The sequence below is a fragment of the Marasmius oreades genome, chromosome 10 (assembly GCF_018924745.1).
Source record: "Marasmius oreades isolate 03SP1 chromosome 10, whole genome shotgun sequence".
NCBI lineage: Eukaryota > Fungi > Basidiomycota > Agaricomycetes > Agaricales > Marasmiaceae > Marasmius > Marasmius oreades.
This window is the reverse complement of record NC_057332.1, coordinates 2,569,228-2,589,397: the sequence shown is the minus strand read 5'-3', so window position 1 is coordinate 2,589,397 and position 20,170 is coordinate 2,569,228. Positions and strand designations below refer to the sequence as shown.

The following is a 20,170-nucleotide window of genomic DNA, read 5'->3' as shown; positions in this document are numbered from 1 at the left end:
CATTTGTATCAAACACGATTAACCTTGGATGGCAATTTCCAAGCCAACCATTTCGCCAAAATAATACTGATCCCAATGACGTGTCGATATGGGGAGACAGAGGTTATTACCCTAACTATTCAGCCTATCTAAAACGTTGTGGTTTTGAGGAGGTGTCATCGACTGAAGTACGTGTTGTTCAATTGTCCTACGTCTTTTCTTTTACACACTAAATTTCCGCATCCTACCATGCTAGAAATCCATTTGCGGGCACCTCAATTCCATCAACAAACAGAATAAAGTCAAATTCAAGGGTATGGACATCAGCGGGATCGTGAATTGTCAATGCTGCCATGTATTCGTGCGATCCTCTGTAAATTTGAAGTGCGGCGAGAGGCAAGTCTGTTCTGGTATGGTAGCTCCTCTGAAAACCCGCTTATGTCATTGCTAGATGGGTATGTGTTGATGAATGTCTCAGTAGAGGAATCAGACAGACGCTCCCCTCAACCTAACCAAAAGGTGGGGCAGATTGTGGTCAGCTATGACTCCATGTGTTCCTATTGCAAGAAAATAGTGGAACGATGGACAAAATTACACCCAACTCTTGCTCCGCTTACTAAACAAATACGCTGGGTGATACCTGTTTGTCACTGCCGCAATCACACTGCCAGTTGTGAGCCTCTGTATCTCTATGTCTATAAGGAAGGTGTCGGGGAGTTCAAGGGTGAAACGGCAGAGCAGATTTGGGGCTTCCTAAACGGAATTGGTCCTTCAGTACGACAGATGAGCTTAGGTCGACGCGAGGACACACTGAACCTGTGTATTGGATCCTGGAATTGGAGGAAGACTGTTGGGATAGGTCAGTTCAGTTTGGGGTTTACAGTACTCTGGTTCATTACCTAGCCCATTAGGACGGCAACTGTACAATGAAATTGGTGACCTCAAAATTCGATACGTGAAAAACCGAGACCACCTGCTCGGACTCTGCGAAATCCATGGGATGAAGGCAGTACAGTGGTCTACGATGGACAGATCGCCCGAGTGGATAGTACGAAAAAATTGTCTGTCAAATCGGTTTACATGCACGACAACGATGTGAAGGGTAGGTAATTCCCCTTAACTATCCGCTTACTCCATTGATACGCATATTCTTAGCACCAACGCTGGAGTCACTTGCTGCCCAACTGCGAGTCGCCTCTGAGGAAATTGAAACCCCCTCCGGGAAACAAAGGATGAGCGTAGCAGCTAGATATCTCGAAGACGGCACGGATCTTATGTTGACTCAGTCAGTGTGCTTGTTTCGCGATCACACAAATCAATCTCAACAAACATATAGAGAACACTTGAGGCGACATATCCGTAACCAGTCTGAAGGCTTACCTGATACCAAGGAACTCCTCAAGCGTAGAAACAAGCTCGCCCTGCGTCTGGGAGCCTTTCGAAAGGAGCAGGGGAAGATCATTTCCCCGGATGCTGCTTTGCAGTATACCCTGGGCCTTCCTTGTCATCCAGAAGAGGAGATTCTGTGCATGCCGTGCGACTTTGATGAGGAGGAACGACTTCAATTCAAGCTAATGCCTCTTGCTAGTCGACAGGTCAGGCTTGTCAAAGGCAGGCTCTTTGACATAGTCCGCGTTTTAAGAAGGGATGTGCGTGTCCTCACTGCTGCCCGCGATCGGAAATCCAAGCATGACCGTGGTCAGGCTGCCAATACTCGGTCTACGAACCAGATCCACAGTTTGCAGTCAAAGCGGGACGGGCATATCCAAGACTACGAATTTTTGCGGGGGACATTGCGCAAGTTGGGAGCCCTTGACGAGGATGAATGGCCCAGGCTCAGAGTCGAAGACACATTCCGAAAGTCCACCGAGCAGCGTCGCCTACCTGGTTCGTCACGGATTGAAGAAGGCACGCTTTGGAAAAACATTGGAGTCTCTCGAGTTGACGATGCTGAGTTGGGAGTGCAAATGGAGTTGGGTCAATTACAACTGAATTCGGAGGACGAACCAAGTTGCAGCACTGAATTTCACTTCGTGAGTTATCTCCTAACAGAGTCTGAAATCTTGTGTTAATGTCTCTACTAGGCACGCGGATGTCCAGAGCTCAACGTGACTTCCTTCACGTTTCTTAAATGCATGGCAGTGACATTTCCACATTTCAGCGCGACCCCAAACTACGGACTCGGTGCCACAGAGGACTGGCGACAGCAAGAAACCGTCGGCCAAGAAACAGCATTACAAGGACGTCGAAGAGTCCACAATCGAAAGCCAGCAACGGGCACGCAATGACGGATGGATCTGGACGCCAGGAAAGTTAAAGAGGATGTCGCTAGTGGAGATCCAGCAATGGGAAGACACTTGTCAGTAATATAACGACACGGCGTTAGGTTAAACGTCTGACTATTGCTTAAAGCTGACCAAGTTCAATACTTTCGGGCTGAGGCGGACTACGAGCGGGTCCGTGAAGAGCTCGAGTTCAAGCATAGCTGCTTCGGAAACTCTATACGATATTTCTCCGAGAAACGGGACTACTGGAAGACCTTAGCTTGCACCAGCGTTATATGTGGGCATATTGCGTATGCAAAAAAGCAAGAAGCAATGTATGAAGCTCTCCGGGCTGACTGCGAGACCAAATACAAGCTATGCGGCATTCCAATGCTTGTCAATATTCCGGATGGAAAAATTCTTGGAGATCAAGTCATGCTGTTCCGGGAAATGGAGGAGAAAAGGTTTCCCTTCAATCGGTTCGTCTTTCTGTTATCTTCCCCTTATAATCTGAACTTAGTCTCACTAGATACGCTGAGCGGCCTTGCTTCCGCGATCCTACTGTACATGTAACCGGTTTTGGAGACACTCGTGAAGGAACTGAAGAAGGCAATACCTCATCCTAGGCCAGAATCCTTTTTACATCGAGCCCCGATCTTAGAAGACAAATAAACGGTTCGCCTTGCCTGTAGTTCAACACGTTCAATCTTGTAGATACCCATCCGGACTATAACGACGCATTGCCGGTATGATCTTTCTAGATAACTCGTATGGACTGTAATGGTCCAATGCCAATAAACCCTTGAACGTGTCCGGCCTCTCCGTGGTTCAAGGCTTAGTAACTGCTTCTGCGCAGACACAAAGTCGGCAATGGGATGTAGGCGATGATTGGTTTCTGGTCTACGCCAGGTTTGGGTAATCATGTCAAATTGTTCGCTTTGCCTCTGAAAGCTCGTGGAGCGAAGGATTGACCCGTCCCGGTCAAAACTGGACGTCGGAAAGTCGCGTTGAGGGCAAACCCCCGGGAACACCGTCGGATGCCATTCGCATTTCTTTCGCGACCTCTGAACTCATATACAGGTCTGTTTCAAGGGTCAAGGCTCGAGCGAATCACCAAGACCTCGACATGTAAGACATCCATCTCCTGAAGACGCAGTTGGATTAGGTCAGTGTGGTTGGGTACATTCTTTTTATCATTTCAACATTCATTTCATTTCTTATGTGTTTCGCTCCCTGGGTACACAATCAGTGCCCGAAAATGTTTCTGTTAGCTTTGAAGATAAAACAGATCTTTTAGTGTCTTCAACTGATGTCCAAGCTAGTGTCAGTTCTCAAAGCACCTCCCTCCATCTCAAGGCGACCTCCATCTCACAGCTCCTTGATTGCAAGGAGCCAACACTGTTACCGGGTACAGATAGCCTTCCGAGCCATGATATCACGCCTGGCACCGATATCTGCATTGAGCTGCCGAAACCCTTGAAGAGCTCAACTTCGTCGTCAAGTTCCCGCCCATCAGATGGTCAATTGAACAAAGCTTTCAAGTTTGGGAGAATGGTATCGAAGACTTCCCCCCGAGAAGGAGAAATCACCCATGACATTGTCTGATATAATTCCTCCCCTATCTCGTGTTCGCACTCTCTCCGATTCCTCCTCCGCAGAAGTGGACGACTCAGTTCTCAAGTCAATCTTGGAGAAAGCAACGGAAGTTCCTAATCGTCAGAACGTTCCCCGACCACGAGTGAATTCCGACTCTAGTATCAGGGTTCGAGCGAGGGGTAATGTCCAATCGACCATCCAGTACCGTCATTCTCGCCACGAATCAGGTATGAGCTTCATTGGGTTTGATTCCTTCGAGGAGGTCAGGCGCGGATTCGAGTTCCATGACTATCGGCCAGCTTTCTATCCTCCGAGCACTACCAATACTAGGCGGAACGTTCATGCATGACAGGAATCCACTGTCAGCTTCGCTTCCGTCTCCTCGTATGGTTTCGTTCTCAACAACGGGGTTCCTGATCCATTCGACTACGGATTGCCAAGCTTGCGAGAGAGGCCTTCCTCTGAGGATATGTCATCTATCTCCATGAGCGTAGACGACACATTTTCATTCATGCGTCATCCATCTTATCGACGAAGGCGCATCGAAAGCGATGCCTCTAGCTTCTACTTCAATCCCATTGCTCCTCCAAATGCTCGTGGTCATCGTCGCCAGGAATCCAACATGTCCGTAGTTTCCCAAGGTCCCCCTATCAGTCTTTACAACCGTAGTGCGCACAGACGGAACGAATCTAGTGCTAGCATCAACTCATCCTTTGGCATGCATGGCGCAAACGCACGTACGTCTTGGGTGCGTCATCGCCGAGGTGCATCAGCCGACTCCGTCGACAGCAGTCGTTTATCCGTTGTGCAATTGGGCAGACCTGGTATCGGCGACAAGATGTTTGACATGCCTGACTATGGCGCACCACTCACATCTATCTCGGCTTCTCCAGAAAGTACAATGGGTGAACAGTTTGGGAATCGGACTACTTATGATTACGACTCCATTCTCGACGATGATCAGCAATCCGCTACTGTTGAGGATTCGTTGTTTGAACAAACTGGCAACAGGAGCAGCATTTCTTCGGACTCCGTGTTTGGCTATGATGACTCGGGCTCTCATCAGTTGATGCCTACTACGCATTATCGGCCGTTGTCCTCACTAAGCATGCAGAGCAATCACGCTTCCATGAGGGAGGATGACACCATGATCAGTGTATGTAACTTTCCATTAACTACTATACCCGACCCTAACTCGGTATTCATAGATGCTTGGTGGCGGGCATGTTCGCCGTTGTTCTGTTGGTTCCGTCATACAAGCCTCTCCATGCGTTCGCGTTGGCAAACGGAAGCAACCTCCGGGAACTCAGGTTAACGAAAAGGAACCTGGCCATGTGAAGACCCAGCCCTCGATCGCTTCCACTTCTTCGTCTAAGGTCGGAGGCGAGTGTATGATTCGGGCGAAGAGAGGGGTATATGAAAGACAGAGTTTGGAAGAGGGTGCCTTGATGGCGGATGGAGAGGACCTTTCATTCTCTCGTAAGTTTTCTCAGACGAATTCTAGCAGCCTTATTTCTCTAATTTCGGTTTGACAGTTGGTTCCCTGCCAGTCTTTTCAAAACCTGCGCCCACTTCACGCTCACGCTCCAGCACCTGTACTTCGATTTCAAGTGGTGCCGAAACCCCTCCATTGTCATCCGCAGATGGTTCGTCTGCGTCTGAAGGCTCCCAGTCCAGCATCGATATCGAGCAACTCAACAGGATCCTCTCCAACACTAGTCATCCGGCTGCTATCCGCCCTAGGACTAGAGCTCGTGCTCGAGGACAAGGCCATCGTCGACGTATATCTCAAGCGAGAGCATCCCGCTCGTCCGTATACGAGACAATCGAGGAAGAGCTCTGGAGCGAATCCTCACCCGATCACTCTGTGAGCATGTCGAAGAACAGCCCTACCGCAATCCAGCCGGTATGTGTTGTGGACCCAGATGCGGCCTCCATTCACTCAACTGACTCCTTCTGGCACGACGAATCGCGTGTCGCTTCTTTACGGCGTTACAACAAGTTACGACACGAAGCGGAACATACGGTCAAGGAGAGCCAACGAGTTTGGAGCGATACACCATTTTCGCTTTATGCGTTGCAGTGTAAGTGCTGTTTTTCTCTCCTTCCATGTGTTGCGTTCTGACTTCTTCACTCTAGCATTTGATCCACCCCGGCATCCTGCTGGTATGCAAGCGTTGCTAGCAGACTCTGTGCAGAACTATGGGCCATTGCCCTCAGAGCTTCGCCCTCGCCGTCGACGTACTTCTTCGAGACCTTCGCCATACCCTCAAGCGAGGACAAGCAAGGTTTCCATGTCGCAAGAGTATCTTTCCCATTCGCCTCCCGCAGTACCTCTTCCACCTGTTCCTGCCCGTGTACCCAAGCTCGAGGATTCACCGCTACAGCTGAAATCGGTCAACACAAACATTTCTTCAGCGAATGCCAAGACGTCTTCCCTGAAACTCAAGAAGGTACTTGCCGCTGTGAACAACAACGCCGAATCTTCGGACTCTTTCAACCCGTATATTGCGTTCGGACAAGGTGCGACCTCGTGTAGTCTCTGCGGCTAGACGCACAACGTTGGGTTGGTCTAAGAGAAGTACCGGTAAATCGTCCTCGGATCTCATGGAGAATTCTGGCACCATGATGACGTGAGTTTCTATCATTTATTTAGAGCTCTCGTCGATTTCTGACAGTTTTTGATTACAGACCTGGCGAGACCCTTCGATTGAGTCGACCTCGACCAAGAGGAAGACCAACTCCTGCTCGTCCTCAATCTGTACGAGTTTGATCGTCTCTTCTTGTCCATCTTTCAAATGGTTATGCTCTGCAGTTGGGAAGGTTGGGCTCGATGGTCAGCCTTCCTATCTACGTTCCTATGCCCTATGCCTCAGTGCTTTTGTTACGTTCACCTTCTTTAAATTTCCTCTACGGCCTCCCACGTTTTTTGTTTCTTCACGCTGATGCTCACGACGAGAAGGATAATGACTGCTCACTGCGTCATGTTCACCACGTTTTTGTTATTTCCACACACGATTCTTAACATTACGTTTTCTGCTTTATTTTTCTCCCCCTTTGCTCTGATTTACGCGCCTTTGTCTCCTATGGTTCTGTCATTGTTGTTTTGCTATCGGCCACTGCTTTTGCCCCCTTGCTGTGTCCCCTTGGGGGTTATTTTCGTTTCCTTTTGTCTGTATAGTTTGTGATGATATAAGACAAAAGTACTGTCATGCCTCAGAATACAATATCGATGTATCTTTTCGTAGAACGAATATATGTGCATCAATTCCTCGCTAGTGACTTGCCGGTAAGATATCAGGACGTGTGCTTGAGAGTCGGAACTCTGGTATACATAGATAGCGATGTAGCACATAACTTCTACTACGCAAGCTACCCCTCTCATGAGGTCACTTGCCTGGCCCGTGCGCGCCGGTGCCCGTTATGATCTCCTAAACACTGACAACGCTCTGTTGTCTCTCCTTCTTCATCATTGACAATTTATCACACCCATCTTCTCCGATGGCCGACCCACTATCCGCAGTGGTAACCGCTCTCAAGTGCAAGCAGATCATTCCCGAAGGCTTCATTCCCTCAGTCTTGTTCTCCATTATCCTTCTGGAAAAGAAGCTACCTTGAGCACAGAACTTGCAAGAGAAGACGCCTTAGACGAACCACAGATTGACTTTACGCCCATGGTTATGTCCAACAAGGCAGCTGGCGATTCGACGAGCAGTGAAGGGGAGACGATGTATACGTTGGTTATTCCAGAAGTATGTCCACTGTCGCTAAGTAAGGCTTTTCATAAAACAGCATCATGGTCAATACCTGTCATTCTGCCAGAGTTGGCAAGGTCATCGCAGGTGAGTCACTTGTACCTTGGATCAGCAGTACCGGCAGTTCCAATTTCGGGGACCATGCCGTATAATCTATTTATCTATCTGTAGGCCCAATGTAGCTCCAAATATTATCGGTTTTGCTCACCATTGAGCTTGTTCGGTAAGAAGGTAAATATATACATACAAATGATGATTGGCGCCCCGGCGTCATTGTAACTTGCCTAAATAGTAAATTGCCTACCAGTAGGTTTCGTACAGCCACATTCACACGTCTGCCCGAGGTAATTACACCTACTTTGAACTACAGGACTAGTGCGTGAAACCGGAGTACTGATGGTCAGGATGTCATCGGAATACACGTATCCTCGTGACATGCCTCCTACATCCTCCTCGATATTCTAATGTCCAGAATATGGCTGGCGTCTATGTATTCCAGACATATCCCAAATATATTTCCGTTATAATTTGGACTTAAACAATTTTTTCTCACACATTCGACTTGCAATATAAGTTACCTCGATCGCGACCGCCAACGTGTACCTCTTATCGCGAATCATCAATCCGATTTCCTCTGTCCATTATATGTTGGTTTCTGGGAGTTAGGATGGGTTTGGGTTTGGGTTGGGTTGGACTTATTATGCCCAAGGTGCGTCCGTCAATGCACAATATTATTGACTGTTACGACTTACAATTACGCAGGAATACAATTTGAATATGATTGCAGATGTCAAAGTTTTGGCTTCGGCGGTACCGTTTTAGGGTTCAAGGCGCAACAACATGGAACTTTACCTTCACAAGAAAGCTTATGGAGTAATACACAGGAAAGAAGTGGCAGAGACAGCATTGAGATATATACGCTATCAAGTGTTCTAGAAAATCTCCGCACAGTGAATGCACAAACGGGGACTGGGGATTTGGTGAGCACACTGTGGGGTAACATCGAAGAAGCGTCAGCTAAGAGCTTGAAGCCGCTTTGCGTGCTAGACAGCCTCAGCTGATGCTGAGATGTTCCCAGTGGTTCTAAATTTCAACAAGATTTCAATCCCTTGCAACCTATTAGGAGGATCGAGCACCGACTTCGGTCAGCCCAGCTGCTGGCAGCTATGCTCGCCTCTGTCATCTGACAACGCTCCACAGAAAAAAAAAACATGTATACAGACAACTTAGCGCACACGGTTGAACTGGTCGAGTTGAACCAAACAATGAACCACGAACTGCCGGCCGGTTGAACTCATAGCATAGTTCAACTCGGCCACCAGTTCAACCTTGTTGAACTCGGTTATCTCTAGCTCATTATGTTTTAACATATTTGGTTCTTCTGTATGGTTCGAACTTCAGGTTGAATTTCTCTAGTCCAATAATAACAGAAATGGAGCAAGAATTCTTGCTGCAAGTAATTTTGAAACACTTAGAAATTCCCTTATAATACCGCGTATCCACAGTCTATCGATGGCCTGCTGGTGTAGTAGTTAAGCCTTCTATATATGTACGTGCCCTATATGCTATAAATAGAGAGATAAGTGATATCATTCCTGCTGTCGTGGGTTCGAATCCTGCACTGCTTTAACAAATTATTTCTTTTACTTCTAAGCTGGTTCAACCGCAATTCCGCCGAACCAGTTCAAGCTCAGTGTTATTAATTAATTAATCCGTAAGCATACAGTTCAATACGTAATTGAACCTTAGTTTGATTATGTGCGCTTCGAACCGATATATTCTCAACTAGGCTCGTCCTACTTTTCAAGGACGTGTGTACCGTCTGGGATTAAGGTCGGGGTAGGGTAAGTTGAGTCGAGGTATACGGCGATTAAGAAGGAATCAGATACGACGGCTCCTGTGGAATCATCTTGGATGAAGGGGACGGTGTATTTGGGTGTTCCGTCTGGTTTTTTGCCGGTAGGTGGGGCACCGATGGATTTTGCTGTAGGTGTCAAGTCGAACAAGCCTAGTTCGATTACCTTGTATGGGATCTTCTTCAGGTTGAGTGCGAATCTGTGAAAAGAGATGGATGAGTACTTTCAAGATGACAGCGAGGATGACTTGTTGAGGTTACCTGATTGTTCGAACAAAGGGTGAGGTGCCCATTGCTTTGTCGAAAAAAGATGGTCCAAAGTCGTATAGCGTGATCATCTTACGGGTGACTGTTGGGAGAAGCTTAAGGTGGATGCCTGCGTATCCATATAAGTACTCCCTAGAGGGTGCGGGAATCGCGACAATGAGCAAACAGGCCGTGAACGCAGGTGAGAGTCTACGGTGACCACGCAAGGTTCCCATCCATGGGAGAGTACCTGAAGAGTTAAGCGACATGGCCGAAAACGTCGGCCTTCCTGAATCCGCCCATGCCGGATCCCCCTGCTCGAGTGTACTGAAGGCTAGCCATCGGCAGTGAACATCACCCGTGTCACAGCAGCCCAATCCCTCATTCCGACCCGACGGTCGAACTGCCAGGTGGCGGAAAATTTAGAACACCACGTCGGAAGCTGATAGACACTGCCCAGGATGAAGCTTTGAAGAACCGTTTTGAGGTTGATGTTCTGCCTTGCTACAGGCTCGTTTACTTCTTCTGAGTACTATCGAACCTTGAAAACGGCCCTAGAGTCGCCCAGTCATGTTTACCAGACTGCCCGCTGAATTACAATGATTCCGAGGATAGTCCGGAGTTGGAGCAATGGGTTTAGTTAGGCGTTACAGTGGATTGAAAAAGAACCACCTAGTGCTTCGAGAACCATGAAGAATGTAAATGTCCAATTCCGGGCTCTGGCGCGTTGCCTCTCCAACTAATACGTTGTGATTTTAGTCTTCATATTCTGCCGCTCAGTGAACCAAGGTCTGCTTTAGAACTTGGGTAGGCGTGCTACGAAGAAAAGGGCTATCGCAACCGATTGGACGATCGCTGTAGCCTTCTTTCGGTGTTATTGAGAGTTTTAGCCTCTGCGGCTCTTCTTCTCTTCTTCTGAACGAAATCCGTGATATATGGAAGATATTTTTTCTGTAAGGGCTCGCCAAACCGGTCCCATAAGTCCAGCAGAAGGGTCTATAACACTTTTAGATGAATAGTAGCGCCCCACCCTTGACATCGAGACTAGTGAACGCACCATACCGACTATTGAGTCGAGTGACACTTTGAAACACAACCAGACTGTTCCCTACAATACCGTAGTGGTAGATCCTTGGTGTAATGTCTGTTTATCGTTGATATAAGAAGCATGATGGGGGAGTGAAAAGGCTTGGGACTGCGGCCCGAGCCTGACTACGGCGTCAATCGGAGTTCGAATCTGAACCCTAACTGTATCAGTGTATGGTCCGCGACTTTTCCTCACTCAGTACCACTGTACCGTTCTTCTGTTAATCTGGCACGGCGGTGCGTGTTTTTGTACCCACTTCAACGGACTGCCACACATTCTGGGTTGCATATTTTTTTAGCTAATACTCTATCTCCGTCCTTCAGTGTGGTGGTGGTCCGCGATAACAACTACCTGATCCTCAAAGCTTCAAATCTTGCACTTCACCCTCTGTATCTCGCCTTGGTGTCCCCGAACCAAGCATTGATTTAAAAAATCTGAATTCGATGAGGTGAGTAACCTTGACAAGACTAATTTTGTCGTAATGGGATCTGTGCTGGTTGTAGAACGAGGGCTTTTGGACGGCTCCGACAGCACCCATTGAAATCCGGAGTTGAGGCGGGTCGCTATCCCACTGTTCGTGACACTATTCGTCTGCAAATAGGCCACCACCGGGACGCTCAGGCCTCAGGCCTCAGGCGTTGATCAACTTCATCGCCAAGGCTTACATTCTCATTTACCTCATAATCTCATTCGGTTTAAAATCACATTCGAAAAACAGCTTTAGACGACATTCGGTAGGCAGTTGACAAAGTCTTTTTGCTCTGAAAACACTGACTAACTCAAGTTTGTTTGCGGCAAGTCTTCTGAGTTCCGTGTCATTACAGAATGTTCTCGCAAAACCACGTTCCCCGTCGGCTACGCTGCTCAATCTTCGATTATTATCTCTTTTGACAAAGAAGCTGATCATCCGTGCTGGTTGTAACAGAACGGCAAGTTGGCAGGTACAATGTTATCGAATCGAAGAAGGCGGCTGTCCTCGGTACTGAACTTCTGAATTCATGGTACCTCTCACTTCCGTAAGAAATCACGGCTTTCTTCCGAAACCCCGGTGGTTCGGAATTCCGACCATTTGATCAACGACTTCCATTCGGAATACATTGGCCTTGACCAGCTGTGTTTAAGGCACGTATTTCTGTAGCTTACCGACATTGGTTATCACAGAGTTGTGCTAGTTGCAGGGGCTAAGACGAGTTGAAAGCGTCTCTGATCCTTTCCTCCGGACAACTTCAATCGGACGGGCACACCCTGTGTGATTGAGGGTTGATGCATGTTGAAGAGGAACAGAATTGATATTGAAGGCATCTGTGGCTCCTGGAGTAATTATGAGGAATGTGCTGGTAAGGAACCTATGCAGAGGGTGAAAGGACCGAAGTCAACCTACGACAGTCGTCTTGTACGGGAGCTTGGAAAGAAAGTACAAAAAATCCGTCTCGTAACAGATCACGGGGCGGGCCGTGACTCCATGAAGTGTATCATATTCATAAACAAGATAAGACAACGGATGGTATTAGTATTACGATGTCGTTAAGATATTGCTTCGGAAATCAACCAGTGCCGTCGAAGGCTCCAATTGAACGGGCATCAGAACCGCCTTGATTCTTTCCATGAAATCCGAAAACGTTGCTTATTATTATTAGTACGCGGTGGTTTTCATTGTTCAATGATATTTGTTTGCGGTTTTCATACGACAAAACGACGTAAAGTCGAGTCCTGTACCTGCAGGCACGCAAACACGCAAATAAAGGACCCTCAAGTAGCTACTAAGGCCTTTCAGAACCTGCCCTAAAGTTTCTCATGTTGACTCCAAGTTCTCAGTTCTTTGTTCTATCCTGATGTTTGCGGTTTTCATGCAACAGTGACGGAAAGTTGAGCGGAGATCAACCACGCCCTAAACCTCAACACGTCATGCCGCACATGTCCATCTCAACCTTCCAAGTTCTCAGTTCGGACCTTTGTTCTATCTTTACATCCATAGCTGATGTCAAGATGCTGTTTAGTGGGGTAGCTTAAGTATAGGACCTATCGAAGCATCTTGAATATTTCATTCTTCCTTATTCCGGTATCCAAAAATCCTAATGGTTGAGACACCCCCAGTGGATGCGTTGGAGACAATTCGAGATGGATTGTTCGTTCGGGTGAGTTCCATCCATAATCTCAACAAATTTCACACTGACTGGGTGCTGGTTGACAGTTTGCCCAAGGTACGAGAACCAGAAATTTCGTGCCCCTCCTTTGGCAATGTGCCCTCACAGATGACCCGTTTAGTCGTTGCAGGAACACTTTTCGGCTACGACGTTCTTCTCAATCTAGATGACGAACTCAAGTACGTATGGGCAGCCCTCAGTCCTCGAAAACAACGGTCGATCAAAATGGGGCCTGCAATGTTCAACCTGTTGTACCTTGTACAAAGGTATCTACCATTGTGGGATCGAGTTATCTTGGATACCTATTGTCAGTCTACCCACACTACTGCTTTCCACAAATTTACTCATTCTATGATGAAAAAACAGACATGCTGGGCCCGTCCAACGCGAAATCATGTGAGGTCACATTAAGTATGAGTGCATGTACGACCTTTGGAGAGCTTATTTGAGGTAAATCCATGTTAAACGGTGAGATGTTGTGTAGGGAGTACAATAATAGGGATCCACCTTTCGGAATGTATGTCCATTGACCTTGCCCACGCTTTTTTTTTCTTACGTCCAAATAATAGGCATCCTTGCATTGCGGATATGGGCTGTTTGGTTAAATAGCCCTTCTGTCCTGGTTATGTTGGTCGCGTTGGCGTTGTCGTGCGCGATTCCTGCGGTGTTTTTCTTCGTGAGATTTGTAAGAGGAATTCACTGTCAGTTTCTTCATGAGGAATACTTTCTACCACACTCACGTCTCAGGATATTGTAGGTCCCGAACTCTACATGCCCGGCATGGTACAACTGCAAGGATGTTTTTGTTCGATGGAGAACAAGGATCTTTACCTGAGTTGGTGTGTGTTGATGATCATTAATACCGGTTTGTGGCTACCTTTATGGATGGTCTAAGGAGGCTAAAGTTCATTGAAGCTGGGTTCATAATGATGTCTATACCCGGGATTAAAGCCTGTAAGCAGCCCGCACTTGTTCTGTCGCTCTCTCCACTTACTATGTCAACTTGGGTACTACCAGATCGGAGAGGCGGCAGATCGAACCTTGTGAAGGTTGTTTACCAGGATGGTCAGTTAAAATTATAATGTGTTTGACCAAAATGCTCAAATTCACACCATGTTTAGGGGTCATATACTACGCATCAATTTTCTGTGAGCCTTATCTTAGTTGTCTAATTGGGCCAGAACCTGAGTCCTACATACAGTGGTTTCGTTGGTCAACGTTGTGATCATTCTCCAACTACCGGTGATTTATTTACTTATCGAGGGTTATACTGTACCATCTAATCCCTTTCCTCCATGCTCATCAGCCCACTTTTGTAATCATGGTCTCTCCGTAAGCATTTCCACATTTATGGTGCTTCAAATTCAAACATTATCTCTGTTTTGTAGTCTTGAACGTGTCCTTCACTCTATTATCGCTAGCCATGTAGTTCTTCACCTACGAAGAGTGGCTCCCCGGGGTTATGTCCAGAATTGGGACACAATGAATGGACTCACAACGGAGGAACTCACTACTGAGTATACCGAGATGTCATTCATTTCCAATGCGTTACGAACTGACACTGAACCTGAAACCCAAGGAAGATAGAGAGCTTGAAGGGATGTTACAAGGCAATCACTGTTGATACTGCGCTTTCCTCCTTCAGCACCCGATCCTGACTTGTGTAACACTTTTTGGAACAATCTTTACTTGTTATTCTCTGATCTTCCTAAACTGTTCACTCCTATGTACAGTGGCGGCGTTTTGAAAATCCGAGGTTTTCCCACAATGCTATAATTCTTATATCTCGCAAACCACTGAGCTTCATTACAAAGTGTGAGTCGCAAAAATGTGGCTAGAAGTATCTCGGGGACATATGCAAAAGAAGGGGAGGTTACAAAAAAGCTATGGTCCAAAAAACTGTCATGTTGTGTTAGACCGCAAAAATGCTCATGTAACAATGTTAAAATTTTTTAGCTGCGTTGTCGATTCTGATGAAACAAAGAACACATACCACAAAATGATACTAATAACGGGTGTAGCCACCCTTTGCCTCCCTCAGGGCCTGCACACACCTTGGGAGAGAGTAATACAAGTTGCTGATATAGCCAACATCAATGCCTGCCCATTCCTCCTGCAATGCCTGCCATAATTGTTCAAGATTGGTTGGTAGAGGGTCCCACTTGTGTAGTTTCTTGTCAAGATAGTCCCATACATGCTCAATGATGTTCATGTCAGGAGAAGAAGGTGCCCATTGTAAGATTTTGACTTTACGTTTGTTGAACCAAACACCTGCACGTGCAGATGTGTGTTTTGGGTCCCCGTCTTGCTAGAAAACAATGTCTGTGGGCTCGAGTTTGTAATCTCAAAGGGTGCCGAGATAAGATTCTTCAAGGATTTTGATGTATTGAGCGGCATCCATTCTGCCCTTGACACAATGAAGGCAGCCAACACCATGTTCCATGATGCATCCCCAGACCATCAAATTCCCTCCTCCATGTTTGACTGTTTTCTTGACATTTCTTTCTTTGAACTCTTCATGTGGACAGCGACGACAGTAAACCTTCCCATCTGACCCAAATAGGTTGAATTTGGACTCAACTGTAAAGATGACATCCCTCCAGTCATCTGCATCCAGTTCTGCCATATCCTCTGCCCAAATTCTTCGGTTTTTCTTGTGGATTTCCCTCAGCAATGGCTTGAATCTCCGAATATGCCCTGGCAGCCCTTCCTCCACAAGCATTTCCCTCACTCTCCTTGGGCTTCTGTCTGGAAACAAAGCATGTTGGACATCAGCACCATCGCGTGCATGCCCAGAATTGATCATTTTGACCGCAGCAGGCCGATCTCGAGCTGAGAAAGCTATTTTTTGGCTCATTTTCAGGGTTGGCGGTAAGGGTTGCCTGTTCTTTTCACTTCCTTGTAGTTTGGGTGAGCAGCTTCAATGGTAACCCCAAATTCATGAGCAATGTCTGGAAACTTGAGGCCTTCATTATCTCGCATTCGAACAACACGAGCCTGCTTTGTTGGAGTGAGTTTGACCATGCACAGAGAATCTATACATTATAAGAAACAAGTATGCAAAGAAACAGGAGAATAGACACACTTTTCGTTGAGATACGTGTTGATGAAAGTCAAACAAAGGTAGTCACAATGTCATGTGGTATCGCGTCTCAATGCATATTCGAAATTTTTTCCTGTCAACAAGATTTTTCTTCAAAGTTTTTAAACACATACAGTCTGCTAATGGTTTCCTACATTTCTCTCACTGAAAACATACAAAGATAATGCATACTTCCTAAGCTACACCAAATTCCTCATTCACATGATTGATCGGATTTTTAAAACACTGCCACTGTATGTTTCTACAATTTACATACTCCGGTACAATTACAACTCCAGTTATTCTCACTTTTGTCGAGCTGAGGAATACATCAATTTATAGAACCCCCAAGGGGGGTGCACCCAGGAAAATCTACACACGACGTCTGAACTTTATAGAGGAAGGTGTGGGTGTGACCAGTAAGTAGAAAAAATAGGGTATAAAACAAATACCTAAAGAAAAACAAATCAGTAAGAGAGATGGCAACTGAAGACTCACCTGGCAGGTACAACCTTGACCAGCTAATGAATCCTTGCCTAAAAAAAATCTTCTGGTACTCGCTACCAGACAGGATGTCAAGGTGAGTAGTTTCCAAATACTTGTTAGACTGTTTTCTAAGAGGGGAAAAGACTTTCACATTTCAAGACTATCTATAGCTCTTATACTACTGACTTTATTATATAACTACATATTGTGGACTGCAGAATGACTGTGGAAATTACTGCAGAATGGGTTTTCAATTAAGTTTTAATGAAGTCTGGTCTGGTGAGTCCAAATTGAAGGTGGTGTAAGCAGGAATCAATGAGCAACAATCTTTAGGATTGACAATGCTGGTGTCAAAGCTGACAGAGTAGAACTTGGTGAATCACCGCTTAAGTCCTCTGCTCATAGTGTTCTACAGGTTTTGAACAGTCATACAGTTTTCTGACATGATCTACGGCTCTCTCTAACTGGTCTAGCTGTGCCTATGGCACATTCTACTAGTGTCACTAGCTTTACCTAGTAATTTGGGCTCACTCTAGTTCTTAATACGATACATATTGCTCCGTAGCACTGTTTAAAGTGCAAAAAGAACCTTGTAGCATAGTCAACTAGGTTGCATTATCTCCCCGAAACAAAAGAGGACTGTCCCCAGTCCATCTATGGACTGAGTACAACATCATCTTCTATTGTTTGAATTGATCTATGGCTCTTTCATTTGGTAGTTCTACTAAAAGCCTTCAAAATGGCCTGTAGATCTACACAATCTTATCTACGGCGTACACTCTAGTGTACAACTGTCAAGTCTCTGACTTAGAGAAATTTAGAGCTTGAGCTCTACGCTGACCAGTGCTAATGTTCCCAAAAAGAAAATGTTCCGACATCAAAATGATTTTCTCATGCCAGAACTCCTACGATGCAATGTTCCGTCGTTAATTACTTCCATCATTTCTTAATTATGGCCTCATCATTCTGTAGATGATGCAACAGCCTCGAGGCTTTCATTTCTGTAGATCTGGAATATTCTACAACATTCTACAATGTTCTATAGTCATGTGCTGATTCATATGTTGAACTTCGGCTATTTAAACCGCAGCAGTTGGACTTAGCAGAAATTTTCATTCCTCCCTTCTCCCACTACTCTATGGTCGCTCTTTGCTGCCATTCTTCAAATCTTTTTGCTCACTGTCCCCAACATTTTTGAGGTGAGATCTTTTCTTTTCTTATATGTTTCTGCGGTGTCACATACTAACGCGATACCATAGACCCTATCACAATGCCTTCCAAGCAGGACAAAGGCAAGGGCAAGGCTCCAGCGTCGGAACCTTATGTCCCATCACCCATAATTCTTGATGCTTTGGAGGCCAACCTCCAGTATCTTCATACTTGGATCAGCAACCTCAACAATCACCTGATCACAAAAGTGACAGAGGAACCGCAACTGTTTGTGGAATTCCGCAAGAATAGCTCTTTTCTGGTACGTTTTTCTTGATCCTTAGTTCTTTCAGGGCCAATCTAATCTTGCTGTAGAACGACCTTTACCGACAAATCATGCATTTTTGTGACGAGATGTGGATCTCCCCTGCTTTGCAGATTATGGCTACACTCTCCTTTCTCACCAACGACTGGAAAGTACCAGAAGATGAGTGGATGTATGGGGAATCTGACTTCACCAATCTACTCACCATCCTCGGTGTAAGTGCTTCTTTCTAACTGCATTTTTCTTACTTATTGTTTTCATAGCAGTTTGATTTTGATTCTGAGCCCCCAGAATCCTATCTTCTGAACGCTCCCTGATCAACTCTCCCATCTATGGTAAGTTCTTCTATTCATTTCTCTTTCTTGGATGCTCAGCTTTTACTGTAGCTTCCTTTACCCTCACTTCCAGTTCCTCCTGTGGTAGCTATGCACTCCCAGGATGTTGTCATGGGTTCGCCCCAGACAACCAATGTTCAACCTGCTTTCGGTTCGTCTGAAGCTGGTCCTTCTACGCTTCTGGTTGCTGGACCATCAAGGTCGGCTTCAAAATGCAAGGTATGCCACCTATTTCATCTCATTTGCGTGTTTTTCTTAATGTATCTAGGCTCCTATCTTGCCTACAGCTGGTCCTTCACAACCAAAGAAAGCCAAGGCTGCTCGAACTTTCGTCAAGAAAGTCGCCTTTGTTGAAACTTCTGATGATGCGGGGTCTCCCCCTCCTATGGTACATTCTTTTCCTCTCAATTTATTTCCTTAGGTCTGATGCCTTAATAGCGCTATCAAACCCAATCTCGTGCTCAAAAGCGCTCCACTGCCCTCACTTCCAATTCCAAGGTGATGGTGGTTGATACTCCTATGGAATCAACACCCAAACGAGCTTCCAAGGGTGAAGGCCATAAGGAGATGGCTGAAAACTGAACTCCACCATCCATAGATGAAATGTGGACATCTTCTGTGCCCTCACATGTCTTTCCCGAGTCTTGGATCAGGGAAGCTCGAAGTAAGTACTCCGCTTCTATTCCTATCATCTTTTCTTACACCATAGATCAGACATGGATCTCCAGTTTGATCTTGGGGAGGCTAAGTTGAGCCTCAAATCAATTCTGAAAGCTGGTCGTTCTGTAACTTTCGTGAGTTACGGTTTCTTTTCATCATATACATTCTTTCTAACTGTTTTTGTTCAGTTTGATTGTCTAACACCCTGTGGCTGATGCACCTACTTTGGCTATGCAGATTGCAAACCAATCTGGGCTGCCAGTGGCAAGGCTGGGTGTAGCCCGACATGTGCACGTTGCTTCGCAGGGAAGCAGAAGTACTCTTTCTTTGATCCAGACAGCCCGCGTTTGTTAGGAGTTGTGCACTTTGCACACTCACTATGACTATCAGGACTAGGTTGGGATTAGAGGCAAGATGTATATAGTTAGAGTATCTACTTGTACAGTAGGTTGTTGAATGTTAATGGTGATCTTTGCAAAGCAAAGGGTGCTTGGGTAGTGTCTTTGAGGGGTTTGATGCTTGTAACAATGTTACAAGGCTGTAATTGAGGTTGTTCACACAGTGAGTGGGCTGGTAAGGTTGAATATTATATATTCGGTAGTAAAAACAAGAGGTAAGAGTTCAGAAGAGAGGTAACTTGGGGGGAAAAGGGTACAAAAAATATCTAGGCTGAGGTTTCAAGAGGAAACCTCAGGGCTTTTATACTCTACAGTTATGTAAATAGGTACAAAGAAATAAAGGTGAGGTGTACCTTTGGCACAAACATTACTTGAGAGAATTTAGTAATGAAAAAGTTGCCGGGATGAGGTGTACACTTGGAAAAGGGGTTTTCTCGGGAAAATTAGTAAAAGAGTCCTTGGGGAATGAGGGGTGCTCGGCACGGGGTACTTGGTGAGGCTGTACAGGTTGTGCATATGGCGGAATTGAGTAGGGTTTGTTGGTAGAAAATTATAAGGGGACTGTCCATTGGTTAGTATGTTTCAGTGGGCCAGAAAAGCGAACGGTTCATAACAGTGTTCTGGACTTAAGAAACTCGAAGCAGCTTCGAGTAATAACCTTCGTAAGTTCTTATCATTTATTTTCATTTTCATCTTTTAAATCTCTTCGTCAGTCTTGGCCAGGATCACCCTACAGCTCCATCACAAACTATGTTCTTATGAGCAGATTCAACTGGCTCAGAAGACTACGTACAACACAGCTAAGTTGG

General features: G+C 45.9%; 1 protein-coding gene across 1 annotated transcript; it reads right to left on the bottom strand.

Annotated features, from left to right (window-relative positions):
* Positions 1 to 9,459: 9,459 nt before the first annotated feature.
* E1B28_002848 (uncharacterized protein) lies at positions 9,460 to 9,964 on the bottom strand (the record flags this gene model as incomplete). Its single annotated transcript, XM_043159797.1, has 2 exons — positions 9,460 to 9,649; positions 9,711 to 9,964. Coding segments are annotated over 2 exons (444 nt in total), but the record flags the coding sequence as incomplete, so codon positions are not given.
* Between the last annotated feature and the right edge of the window lie 10,206 nt (positions 9,965 to 20,170).